We start from the raw sequence: 14,473 nt of genomic DNA on the forward strand, positions 1-14,473 counted from the left end.
ATAGAACCCATGTTATACAAAATGTAATGCCTCAATTCTTAGTGTTCGTCAGGGTGGGGGCCTCCAGTTAAAATGTGAATATTTTGGGGGTCGCGGCCTGAAATGTTTGAGAAGCACTGATTTAGAGAACATCTCGGAAGCAAGCCCAAAGCAATTACACTGTGGAGACAAGCCCAAAGAAACCAAACCACAACCCAAACCATAAAAGCACCAATATCTACAAGCGAATTTACAGAAAAACAAGCCCAAAGTAGCTCATAATAACCGGACTTGGCAACGCTGCAGTGCCCCAACACTGCAGTGCACTATCCTGCAGGTGAATACCAGCAGCACATAAATGCCTGCAAAAGTAAATGCTTTGCAAAAATCACACATGAAGGCCCAGACTCGTTTTCCAGCCATGCTGACTTGCTTAGGAAATCTTATCTCTGTTTTGGACAGTGGATCAGTAGAGCTCCAGGCAACATATCCTCATTATTTACTTGGCTTCCTGACTAACTCACACACAAACACACTCCTCATCTAGAGAGCACTGAGAGGATCCTGGCCTCAGGACAGGAGCAGTAAAAACATCCGCCCATTTCAAACTAACTGTTAATACTGTACAGTACATGGATCTCTCTCTCTCTCCTTCTCTCCCTCTCCCTCTCTTTCTCTCTCTCTCTCTCTCTCTCAGGGACGTGCTGGCCATTGGGAAAAGCGGGACAACTCCCGAACGGCCGGTTCATTCCCGGCAGGTCATTAGGAAAAAAAAATAAATAAAAGGCCTTCGTTCCATTTTGGGGGCTGGGCGGCCAACAAAGCAAATCGTCACTGTCGGGCACCTTGTATCTCCAAGTTTCAAATGTATACATTTTTACGCAAAGCAAAGCCCTGCTTCATCATATAAGGCCGTCGCACAAAAGTAGTGAAAACAGCAGATCTACAAGCACACAACGCCTCGCACCGCGAGGCGTTGTGTGCTTGTAGATCGTCTGTTTTCACTAGTTTAAAAATCATTTTTAAAATGATAAATACAAAACAAACGGTTTTGGACATACAAGGTTTCCACCCGACAACGACAAAATATAACTCATGTAATTGGCCCACTGGCTTGTCACTGATCTGAATGGCAAATCGTTGAGTAGCAGCAGCGCTATAGAGAGAGATCTCTCTCTATAGCACGCAATGAGGGCCTCCCCAACTCTTTTTCCCGGGCTGAATCAGGGGCCCAGCATGTCCCTGCTCCCTCTCCCTCTCCCTCTCTCTCTCTCTCTCTCTCTCTCTCTCTCTCTCTCTGTCTCTCTCACACACACACACACACACACACACACACACACACACACACACACACACACACACACACACACACACAGACAGACACAGACACAATAGACTCCTGTTCTGCAGTGTGCTTCAGGCTGAGGATATTGGCAGTGGTCTGTGGAGAAGGAGGGAGATTGATAACACATAACAAAATACTAGGCTGTAGCCATGGTGAATGGAACCAGCAGCGCTGCTGTTTGGGTGTTGTTTGGTACGGTGTTGCAGTAATGGGACATTTAGGTTTGAATAGGTTAGTCGTACTCTAAAATCTTCCGCGTTATTTCTCCCAGTATTTACAAATGTAAAGACCCACTTGGTTACATTTGTACACCCTCACAGTTGCTGAGCCATGAGTCCCATATGACTCGGCCGAGCCATGAGGCTCATAGGGCAGGAGCCTATCTCCTGTTTCTGTAGCGTGAGGCTGCTTTGATGTACAAGCACACCCACTGGACATGCCGCTAGTATGTCGCAGGGACTTACCCCCAATCCAACCCTTGATGCTGAGTGCCAAGCAGGGAGGCACTGGGTCCCATTTTTTAGAGTCTTTGGTATGACCCGACCAGGGTTTGAACCCCGATCTCCCAGTCTCAGGGAAGACACTCAAATCACTAGGCCACTGAGCTGGTACCCTCACAGTTACACATTGATAAATTAAGTATTTGACTCTGTGTACTGCACCATGGCGTAGCAGCCATTCAGCAGGCCCACTCAGATCATATTTGATATCTCACATCCTGCAACGGAATGTTACTTGGTCTAATACAGTGTTTCTCAACCTTTTTTCTGAATGGGCACACTTTTCATGTCCCAAGAATCCATGGGCACACCAACATAATACGGGGGTGTAAATATCGTCACTGTCGGGAAGAAACCTTGTATCTCCAAGTTTCAAATGTGTACGTTTCTTCGCAAAGTAAAGCCCTGCTTCATCATACAAGACTGTCGCACAACAGTAGTGAAAACAGCAGATCTACAAGCACACAACGCCTCGCACTGCGAGGCGTTGTGTGCTTGTAGATCGGTAAATCATTTTAAAATGATAAATACAATACTGGCTTTCAAGCAGTTTCAAGGGGCACACTTGACCCTTCTCAGGGGCACACCAAAGGTCCCCGGCACAGTGGTTGAGAAACACTGGTCTAATAGATAATTGCATCACATATTTAGCTACTGTTTTTAGCCAGTAATCTAATAAAAAACTCACCACTAATAGCAATGTCAAGAAAAAGGAAAAACACATAGCTGACACTATGGGTGTCAGCTAGGCAAAAGCCTGACACCCAAAATAATAATTGTCAATCAATGGCTGCTGTTTCAAAATACAACTGCTGAATGTAATAAAATCCACACTGGATGTCAGTGAGTGAACTCAACTTCAACATCGTCCTAACACCAGACCATAATAAAACCCTCCCACACCGTAGACACCGACCCCAGACAAAGCCACACGATTACACACACATGTGCAAAACAAAACAGCCACAGTATAGCTTCCTGTATCTCCCAGGAGCCATAACAGCCAACTTTAAAGACTTCCTTGACTGCCTGCACCGTACCATGAAAAACAAAATAGAAAAAAAATCATCTTTTTTTGTCGTACGACACAGAACGAACTCGCCTTTGAAAACACAAAGCAACGCCTTTAGGCCACTGACCATTTTGTTTTTCTTGGAGTAGGTCTTCTTCAGCAGCCTCTCGTTGATCCTCTCCTGGTCGCACTGGGCGTGGTTCAGGAACCTGTTCTCCAGGGGGTCCATGACAGCCGGCATCACGTTCTCCTCCTCTCCCACCTCCGGAAGCTGCTCCTCCTCCTCCTTCTCCCTCTGGCGCTTTGCGGCCTTCTTCTCCTTCCAGCGCTCCTTCTTCTCCTGCGTCTTCACCACGCCCATCTTCTTCTGCGCAATGACGGGGAGAAAGGGGAGATAGGGCAGGGGGAAAGGAGGGAAAAAAAGAGTGATCTGATTAGAATTAAGGCTGTGACAGTATGGAATATGTCGCGAAAAAGCAACGTGCCCCGGCGATTTGGAGGTTCACCATACCATAGGCCAGGTGGTCTTCAACCTTTTCAGGCCAAGGACTCCTTAGTTGAGAGAGAGATGAAGCAGGGACCCCCACAACCTTATCATAGATTCCATATAGTTTCATTGTTTGGCACAATCATCAGTGTATTTTGGATTCATGTCAATTTGTGTTTTCAGATATTAACCACTTGAACCGTCAATACTTAATAAACTTGACCTTTCACTCTGTACTCATTCTGCTCTTTTCCCCTCTACACCAAGGCTCTTTGCTGAAAAAAGCCGATCTACAGATCTGCTATTTTAGGCTAAAGTTCTCCGAATATGGACGCTAGGGTTCAAGTGGTTAATATGAAAAAGGAGAAAAAGGTTTCTATCACTCAAAGAAAGATATGGAGGACCCCCTGTAGTAACTCTGGGGACCCCCTAGGGGTCCCGGAACCCCTGTTGAAGACCCCTGCCATAGGCCTATAGAATGAAACCCACAAAACATTGAGTTCATGGTAAGCTTACATTTCATATCACACCCCATATGCACTACTGTGACTTTCACCAGCCAAAGAAAGAAAGAAAGAAATTGCCGTAATGATTATTGTGGTAATGTGGTTATTGTCCTAGACCTAATTAGAATGGTTTATCTCATTCATTTAAGATTCGGCTGAACTGTTTATTTATATAAGAAATATGGTGATACATTAGAGAAAGTGTGAGAATGTGCACATGTGTGAAAGATAAGATTGTCTGTTTTTTTTTTGTGTGGAAGCTGTGTTGTTACACAAAACCCTTGGTGTTCATTAATCCATTTTGTAACTCAAGAGTGTACAAATGGATCCAACGAGACCCTTATGGTCCATTCCATAGAATGTTACTGTGTGTTTACTAGGGCATTAACGAAAAAGACGACAAGTCGACTCAGTCGACTTCATTACACAAGTCGACTCCCACCAGAGAAAGTCGAACATCGAAGTTGAAAAGAAATACAAAAATACTTTCTTTTGTGAAAATAGCAGATCTACATGCTCACAACGCCTCGCATAGCATGTAGATCTGCTATTTTCACTTGACAATTTGGACAACGTTTAATTTGCCATTTTAGAGGTATTAAAAAGTCCTTAAATTGGCACTTTAGAAATGTGAAGATACCCTCTATACACTTAAACTTTATGTTGGTTTGTTTACAGTTGACTGAGAAAACAATGTTTCACATTTAAGTTAATCATCTGGGGGACCCCCCAAAATAAGTGGGAGGTTGTGTGTGACGTGATGACGTCATGAAACGATAAAGTCGACTTCAACTCAACTATTTACTGAGTCGAGTCGACTTGCAAAAATCACAAGTCGTTAATGCCCCAGTGTGTACAGTTACTGGTGTTGGTAAACAGCGAAAGTAGTGCAACCCCTGGACTTTCTGTTGTCGGCTTATACGGAGGAAAGCAAACACTTCTAGTGATTCCACTACCATAGAGACACACGGTGAATCTCTCTCTCTCTCTCTCTCTCTCTCTCTCTCTCTCTCTCTCTCTCTCTCTCTCTCTCTCTCTCTCTCTCTCTCTCTCTCTCTCTCTCTCTCTCTCTCTCTCTCTCTCTCTCTCTCTCTCTCTCTCTCTCTCTCTCTCTCTCTCTCTCTCTCTCTCTCTAGTTCCAACAGCAGCAGAACAATGCCATACTGGAGCCCATAATCCCTTTATGACTGCAATATAATGAGCTTATGATGTGAACTGCCGCTTTAACACACGCTGGAGAAAATGCACTCACTATATACTTTTACACAGTATGACGGAGCAATTTCCCCCTTACACTAATCATTCCGTTCACGCTTCGGCGAGAAGTAGTGTGTAAGTGCTGTTTATTTATTGGAATTCAAACATCATTTGTAACTGCCCTGGTACACAGTGCTTTATTGGGCAGGTTATTTTCCCGACCCGGTATGCTTAGTCAGACAAAAAGAATCCAGGGCTTTGACACTGCACTTAGCCCATGGCTTAGTGCCTTCTCAGCCCTGGGCTAAGAGAGATTTTGGCCCATGGCTCAGGGATTATTCACACAACAATGTTTTGTAGAGGGCTTGCACAGAGTTTAGCCCTGGGCTTGCTCTGGAGCAGGGTTACCGCTGACTTCTCAGGGTTAGCCGGCCCCATTAATCACTGGAAACTGCTTAAATGGCTGGAATGAAAGGGGGTTGAATTGATACTTAATGTAAAATTGAAACAGAAAAGTAATACTGTAAATGCTGGTGAGGAGGGGAATTCAAGGATGCACTTCAGATGTTTTGTTTTCTGAGCGGTGCAGTGCTCCTGGAACAGGCGCTAATCTGGCTTTGTCCGGTCTTCAAACTGGTTGGAAAAAACAAGTAAAACAAAGAAAATCTGGGCCCTAAAGAAAACTGAAGTGTGGCCTACATCTTGGCACAACTGGCTCAAAGTTTGTTGTACACCCAGGGTCCCATTGGCCAAGCTTTGCAGGACAGATCTACATGCTCACACAATTTCTCACATATTTTCACAATTTCTGCCTCTAATGTTTGACAATTTGCATAATTTGTCATTTTAGATGTATTAAAAAGTCACTTAGACATGTGCAGATACCCTGTATACACTTAAACTTTATGTTAGTTTGTTCACTGTTGAGTGAGAAAACAATGTTTCACATTAAGTTGATCATTTTGGGACCCCCCCAGGTTTGGGGTCCCGACCCACAGGTTGAGAACCACTGTATTAGAACCCCTATCAGTGGATTCATGTGTCTACAACGGTCTATCAATCTACCTGGCCTGCCTCCTTCACTGTGATTGTTTATACGCAATTCACATTTATCCATTTGTCTCCAGCTGCCCATTGTTTGCTCTTCTGTCGAGTTTGCGACACGCTGTTGGCAAACAAAGTCAACGGAGATCACAGCCAGTCTGAAGGGTGTGTGACACAGCACAGCTCAGAGCCGTGCAGAGGGCACGGCCCACGGCTGTTAGTTCTCCTTTCAAACATCTGTTCACTGCCAGCGCTGGGCCCTCAGCGCACTGCCATCTGAATAATCAACTAATTGGCTCCATGGTTAGCATTATGACTAACAATAATACTGATACCCTTATCTGACTAAATGTGTTTACCTTGGGGGGAAACTAATAATAATTTGTTCCACTCAGAGTGTGGTTTTGCCTTGTCACTGTGCTCATTGTTATCATCATGACCAAAGCATACCAGTAAGACTCCCTAATCGGGAGATAAGCGACCGTAGGTCACTTATCTCCACAAATAGGGCAAAAATGTGTTTTTCCAAAATCTTCCTGATCCATGTTGATGACATGAGTGTAGACATACTGTGTAGTGATTTTCGTGATTTTAGGGCAAAATCTGTAGGAGCAGTGTCCAAAAATGTGTTTTTAAAAATCGGCCTGGAGGTGGCGCTATATGGGAGAGATTCATGTTGATGGGATGAGTGTAGACATACTGTGTACCGATTTGCGTGATTTTAGGGCAAAAATTTTAGGAGCAGTGTCCAAAAATGTGTTTTGCAAGAATGGGCCTCATGGTGGCGCTAGAAGAGGGCCATGTGAGAAATGAGGGGTGGGGTCTCCGCGCCGCCAAGGCGGACGAATAGGTACCGGCCCCGGCTGTCCCGGTCGCTCCTAGCCGGAGTTACGGCATTTTATGTGAGCTGCAGTGTAGGGGGTCCTCCACTGGGGGCGCCACCACTTTTGCATCCGTTCTGGAGCACCAGGAGTCGGTGGTCCCCAGGAATTCCCCGTGAGCAGCCCCGTTGGGGTGGTCATTTGGTCAGTTTAGCACATTTGGTCATTTTTTACATCTGGGGGTCCCCCAGGGACCTGGGGGTCCCTGGAGCTCCGGGAGTCCTTGGAGGTTGTAGTTTGGCAGGTAAGGAGTGTGTGTGCAGAATTTGGCATGGATCGGGGCAACGGTTGCGGAGATATGAGCAGGGCAAGAGTGTGACGTGTGACTGACGGACTGACTCACTCACAGTGTGACGTGTGACTGACTCACTCACGGACAGCCTGTGGAGGTTTTGGTAGTAAATGCGACCTACGGTCGCAACCAGGCTAACCTGGCCCCAGAATGTGCCACTTGTGTACTCATTGTCATGATATTATATCAATATATCGTCGTTGTCAAGCAGAAACCTCATATCTCCAAGTTTCAAATGTATACCTTCTTTCTTAAAGTAAAGCCCTGCTTCATCATACAAGGCTGTCGCACAAAAGTAGTGAAAAACAGCTCATCTACAAGCCCACAACGTCTCGCACCGCGAGGCGTTGTGTGCTTGTAGATCGACTGTTTTCACTAGTTTAAATCTTTTTTTAAATGATAAATACAAAACAAACGGTTTTGGACATACAAGGTTTCCACTCGACAACGACAATATACTGGTGAAAAATATTCATATAATCTTTCACTGTTATATTTTCACAATATCCATGCACACAAACATTTTTATTCACAAGGACCTTGCCGGGGGGTGTGCACAGAATATGAGGGACTGAATGTGGGAGTCTCAGAAGTAATGTTGGAGAACCCAGACGTGTCAGTGATAGGACATTGTTTCAGACATGCAGATGTTACGTACCATGGCGGTGACGCATGTGCAGTACAGGAGGCGGTATCAGTATCAGATGTCAGAAGTTTGGGCACTGTTTCACCCATTTATGCCCATATTATGTGATTAGATAAGGCTCTGCCCCAGACACTCTGGAAATGTACTGACAATATGTTTAGTTACAGTATGCATTTTACAGTTAATAAATGACGTTTCTAACAACTTGTTTTTGCATTCCAAAATATATCCCAGGACCCTGCAGCATTCTTTCTTTGAGTGGTACTTCCACACAGACAGACAGTGTAATGACAGCAGTGTTACGAGAGGCCAAAAAGACCACTAAAATGAATGTTACAGAGTAGAACTTTGATATTTTTGCATTGATATTCGAGTCACGGATCTAACCATGTCATTTTGTCTGATTTAATCAAAAGCAAAACAGCAGACAACAAGTAGGTTGTTCATTTTAAAAACATGTCCTTCAAACCCGACGGTAAAAAGGTTGAGTAGAATCTTTCAAAAGCTGTTTTCTGCAACCAGCCGACGGCAACTGGGATTTATTTATTTATTTGTTGAAAGGTTAGAAGAGTCTTTCAGGATTATAGTAGTTTCTCAACAGACAGACACGTTGGCTCCTGCAATTTCCAAATGCTTCCGCCTACCTGTCTGAAATTCATAAGCTCTGAAAATGAGTAGTAAATAAGACAGATATCCGGACATTTCCCCACCTCCATATCCTCTGTGCACTTGCTTAAAGCACCGCTTCTACTGGAAAATGAATTAGTCGAAGCCTAGCCCTAGCTGAGGTTAAGAATACATATAGTGCGTGTGTGTGTGTGTGTGTGTGTGTGTGTGTGTGTGTGTGTGTGTGTGTTCTGCCCTGCCATAACTTGTGACACCCAATGTGCGTTAGCCCACTCAACTTGTGACATCCGTTTGACTTGTGACACCCAAAATTTGGATGCCACAAGTTTTCTTTGTTTAAATCAAGGTATTTTACTCCCATGGTGCGCTGGTGTGATTTTTAGGGTCGGATGTCATAAGTGACATTTTCTTAGATTTGTGTGTGTGTGTGGGTTTGTGCTCGTGGACTCCCCTTGGAGGCTGGACCATGCTACTTTTAAAAATGTGGATTTTCCATCATTTAAACAGATTTTCGTCAAATCTGATAGTTAATAATGACACCTGATTTTTTTTGGAGCTGTACGAGCCCTGGAAAGGGTTTTAAAAATGTGGATTTTCCATCATTTAAACAGATTTTTGTCAAATCTGATAGTTGCTAATGACACCTGATTTTTGATTGGAGCTGTACGAGCCCTGGAAAGGGTGGTTGCCGAAAGTGAGTATACAGCCTCGCATGCAATTTATCGGATGTCGGATGTCACAAGTCATCTCAAGGCAGTGTGTGTGTGTGTGTGTGTGTGTGTGTGCGTGTGTGTGTGTGTGTGTGTGTGTGTACGGTAGTATTCACACAAATCTCTCTCTCTCTCTCTCACAATCGAAGAGAACAAGTAGTATATCTAACTATTAATTTAGCGAATGTCTGTCCATCCGCCGTCCGCCGTCTGTCTGCATGCTGACATCACGGATACTAAACAGTGTCGCCACCATGGTAACAGCCGCATGCTGAAACAATGCCCAACTGACATCACTCACTGACATCATTGACTGACATCACTACAGTGCCCAAATTTGGAGTCTTCCCACGCCCCCCCCACATAACTGTGAAACATAATGACTCATCACTAAACCATAGTTTTGTTGGGCCGTTTTAGCCTAAGGAATGTTTTTCATGCAAAACAAATGCTTGCAATGGATTCAGAATAATTAAAAAGCCATAGTTTGACCCCTCACATGCTACTTAAATCAGATTTTTTGTGGTTATTTTTTTCCTTTATAGTATAGTGTATAGTAAGTGGATGAGACCCAAACTGTCAGCATCTGTCAAACATTTTGCCCGCATTTTTGCGAGGGGCATGGGAGCTCAATTTGTTATTTAACCTTCATAGTTGACAAAACCACTGAGAAACGGACCATGCTCGCTGTTACTACGTGTCATCTTTTGACACCCAACTCTAACCCTTACCCTAAACCTAACCTCTGTGGGTTCAGTCGCTAACCCTCCTGACGCTCCTTTGTCGAAATGACGGTCGTTCGAAAGAGCAAGATTTCCCCTGTGAAAGACATCGGCTGGATTAAGAGACTAGTGGCCAGCACTAGTGGTGCTCTCTGCCCAGCGGTACATGGAAATTGTCATGAGGGGCCTGATAGTGCTAGAAGGGGTACTTGTCATGCTATTAATTACCTCACTGAGCCACCATTGAAGCACAGGGAGAGGAACAAAGCAACCACAAACCTGACAACAAAATCAATCAAAAGTACAACCAGCCGCCCCTCCCCTCACTTCTGCCTTTACATTTCAGGCATTTAGCAGACACTGTTGTCTATTATAACATCAACACAAATGAGTAGGGATTCAGTGTCTCATTCAAGGGCTTGTGACAGGATACTGGATATCAATTACAGGGAATTGAACCTGGCACAGTTGTGAATGGGAAGCCCACTATTCCATGCTCCAGCCTCCACCCTAAAGGTGATCAGAACCTTCATATGACCGGCATGAATATTCATCAACTTGGAGACTGGCAGTTGATGGAGTCATTTAATTAACATGCAGCAGGACTCCTCCTAGTTCATTATTATTAATATATGTAAACAAATCCAGTGTAAGCAATGCCTGAAGTATGGAATCATTATTAGAAGATAGACAAGTGGCCACTAGTGTGTGCCTTCTTCAGCCACAATATAAAGCTGCAAAGAATATTCACTGTACTTCAAACAAAGAGGAGGATATTGGGGTCATATTGGATCCTGACATGGCCAACACAGATTTGGGGTTAAACAGTTGGACACTACTAGAATAGATGCCAGCAGGACACAGAAGAGTGGACTATAAGAGGAATGAATAAATTGGGCCTATGATGTTATTAAGACATGAGTCTAATTGTGTGGCCTCCCTGTCCAATATATAGCATTGCTAGTAACTTACTTAATTGTGAATAAAGCCACACAAAACAATGCAGTGTTCACTAAGCAGGCTGGCTGTATAAACTATGCAGCTAAATGGTAAATAACCGAAAGTATAGTAAGTAAAAGGTATAAATTAGGAGGAAATAAAGTGTGGCAGAGGGGTCCTTTGTGTGGGCTGTGTGGACAAGTGGCTAGCTTGAACCTGCAATGGATTAGTATTGACTCTGATACCCTGCTTCTATGCCTTGCCTTCACACCAAACACCCTACATGAATGCATCCCAGGAACGAGATCACATTCACAAAGGATTAGGCCCCTAAACGGAGGCAAAGTCAAATGAACAGGAAAAACACACCAGATCTATTAGCCAAAAGAGAAAGGAAGGGGATTTGGTTCATTTAATCCTTGTGCTAGCCAATTATGTGACATTGATCACTGTAGAAATGTGCGCTTTCTCTTGCTCACAGAATGATTAGGCTTCTTGGCACACAAACTGCGCTCCTTCTCCCTTTCCCAGCCAATAGCCCTCTGATTATATGCTTTGCGAGAGAGAGCGAGAGAGCAGGGTAAATGGAAGCATATGTTCTAAGTTAATTAAAGGTGTGTTTGATATTGCTGACAGCAGCATTAGATGCGGAGGGCTCCTCAAGTGTTATCTCGGCTTAGCATCACCAATGCAACACTGTAAACTCTAGCTTACGCCGCCCGACTAAATCGATGCAAATTTAATTCATAAGTGTCTATGATTTACATACCCGACAAGCGCTTGTTAATGGTCCACAAACACCAGTCACCAACTGAGTGTAAATCCATGCGGCCGAATGCTATCGTAAAAGGGCTAAACATTTCTGAAGTGCCGTAGCAAATCTCTCCCTTGGATGATATTGCAGTGTTTCTCTTGTGGGCTGGCAGGCAGCCCTGGCAGCACCACTGATGGATGTCTGTCAGAGTAAGGAGGCAGACAAGACAAGTATTTAATGACGAAGAGTGTGGGCCTGACAACACACACTTGTAGAGGGAGAGATTAAGTGCAGCTATATGAACAGACAGGTGTTAGGAGCCGGCAGTGCTTGTGGTGTATATGTAAGTGCTCGCACGCAGGCGTCTGCATAATGAATGAATGAAGTCAGACGTGGAGTTCTGAGTGACATTTCTAAGAGGCTGTCATTTGGAAAACAGCGTATGGCTCATTCACTATATCTTCTATTATGATATACAGTGTTTTGTTGCCTTGTAAAGCAAATGTTCCCATTTGGAGACGATACAATTTAAAACTTAAACTTGAAAGACCACGGTATAAAAGGGAGGTATGCATCAACACTGATAGACCAAAGAATGTCTTAACGATTCAATATTTCTTGTTTTCCCCACAGGGATGAACGGTTTTCAGAAAACATATAGATCACAGCAAAGGCATATGGATGTGACAGTTGGAGAATAATTTCCCATCTCACCACCACCATCCTTTTCTCAATCTAAAACAACTTAGTTTTAATGGGAGCGTGTCGATATTGCGACATAGCATCTTTTAGACGGTTCATTCTTTCTACGCAGGTGAATGTTAACCTGGTGAAAAGCTAACCTGCCGACGTGGGTGAGTAGCTAACCTGCCGACGCGAATGAATGTTAACATCTATGTCTAAACCTAACCCAAACTTGAACCCTATAACCTCAGTAAAGGCCCTTTTCCACCGGCAGTGATAACGATGACGATAACGATTTTAAAAAATGTGTTTTCAATTGAAGTGGATCGGCGGCATCCTCCCAACACCGATAAAGACAATGATAGCCGACAACTATATCGTTAGGATCAACAACGGTGTTGGATGGATGCTGTCGATCCACTTCAATTGAAAACACATTTTTTAAATCGTTATCGTCATCGTTATCGCTGACAGTGGAAAAGGGCCTTAACCGTGATGCGGCTGAGTAGCTAACCAGCCGACGCTGGATATCGAAAGAGCGAGATTTCCCCGTTTTAATTGAACTTTACTTTCGTTTCTACCGTTCTCTCTACTTTTCTTATCTTCGTGTTTTTCACTTACTTGATCATTCTAGACAGGAGTGATTACATCTATTATCTACAAAATGAATTTCCGCAAGGACAATAAAGCATCCATCTATACTTATCTAGTACTTTAGTATTGGTTTCTTGTATAAGTCAGGATAAGAGCTTCAGTTTCAGCTTAAAGTAATAATGTACAATTTTCTCTCTTATCCACATACTTAGAGCCTCTCCTGATGTCTTTATTGGCCATTAGGGTCATTAACAGAAGAAAAGGAAAGATGAAGCCACTTCAGACTGCTGGCGATTTGATAATCTTTGCAAAGCGTCGCCATGAAGGCACCTCAGGGAATCATTAAAACATGATTCAAGATTTGCAGACGTACCAAAAAGACTGCCATACAGACACAAGCTACACACTTCTGGAACAGCGTCTAAATGGCTTCAAAAAGCCGGAGTTACTGCTGTATGACTGTAACAGGAAAACCCAGACTAAAATGTTTGGACAATACTACCATGCACACTTCTGACCAATAATGAATGAGAATGACACAGTATTGACAACTGACAATAGAATACTTTTAGTAAACCGCTAGACATTTAAAAGAAAATTCCTTGTAGGAGGCTATTGTAGGTTCTTAAAGCACTTGATGAAAATTCAGAAATAATGTCCTGGGGTGCACATAACTTTTTTGGCCTAGTTCTCAGGGGACCTGCTTGGTACTGTACGCACCCCAAATTTTGCAGAATATTTAACGATTTGTTTTATATAAAATAGGTATTTATGGCCATTTATGAAGAGTTTAGAGCTGATTTAATGCTTCTTGTTTTGAGTCTTCCTCTAAAAACAGCGGATTTCTAAATAAGAGCCACTTGCAATGATTAGTCAACACTACTGTTATTGTTTAGTCTACTTACAGGAAGTAGATAAGACATTTGAAGAATGTGACACCAGAACTAGTAACTTGGGCCAGGCCGCCGGACCGGTTTAAAACAGTTCATATTTGATACCGTTTTCAACCCTGTGCAGCATTCTTTTCTGAGTTTTGAGGTTCTGCCATGGTTAGAAGGCTGCCCTTTTGGCCTCTGGGCTGTTTGGTTCATGTAGAACGTTCCCTGCAAAGCTCTTTGTGTCTGATAAATAATTACTGACTATGAGAAGAGAAGAGAGAGCTGGGGAAACGCGATAGTGAGCACTAAACAACCCTATCTCTCTCTCTCTCTCTCTGCCTTTTTTCTTGCCTCTTAAACTTTATCTCTCTCTTATTTATCTCCGACTTTCTCCTTTTTATTATCTCTCTGCTCCATCTTGTTCTGTCATCCCACTCTGTCTCTATCTCATCATGCGTTCAAACACCGTCACTTCGGTTATGAATACATCATCAAGAACACCCCTCTGTCTCTCTCCCTTCCTCCACTGCAAACCCCCCCATTGCCAGGGCTTCACAGTTTGCTGACATTCCTGTGTGCAGAATGCATAACTCTTCCTCTGGGAGTTGAAACATGCTTCCTGCAGTAGATCTTGATGCTTCACTACAACTGAACGCTGTGAAGCCATGTGTAGTGT

At 43.6% G+C, this 14,473-nt stretch overlaps 1 protein-coding gene across 4 annotated transcripts in view; it reads right to left on the minus strand.

Annotated features, from left to right (window-relative positions):
• The window catches only part of fbrsl1 (fibrosin-like 1), a 529,581-nt gene that overhangs the window by 433,998 nt on the left and 81,110 nt on the right, over window positions 1-14,473 (minus strand). For all 4 annotated transcript variants that reach the window (XM_080739442.1, XM_080739441.1, XM_080739440.1 and 1 more), the window contains exon 2: window positions 2,964-3,203. In XM_080739442.1, the coding sequence (XP_080595568.1) occupies window positions 2,964-3,203 (240 nt within the window). The remainder of the gene's footprint in view (window positions 1-2,963; window positions 3,204-14,473) is intronic.

Source organism: Nannobrachium achirus, assembly GCF_963921795.1.
Source record: "Nannobrachium achirus genome assembly, chromosome: 12".
Lineage (NCBI taxonomy): Eukaryota > Metazoa > Chordata > Actinopteri > Myctophiformes > Myctophidae > Nannobrachium > Nannobrachium achirus.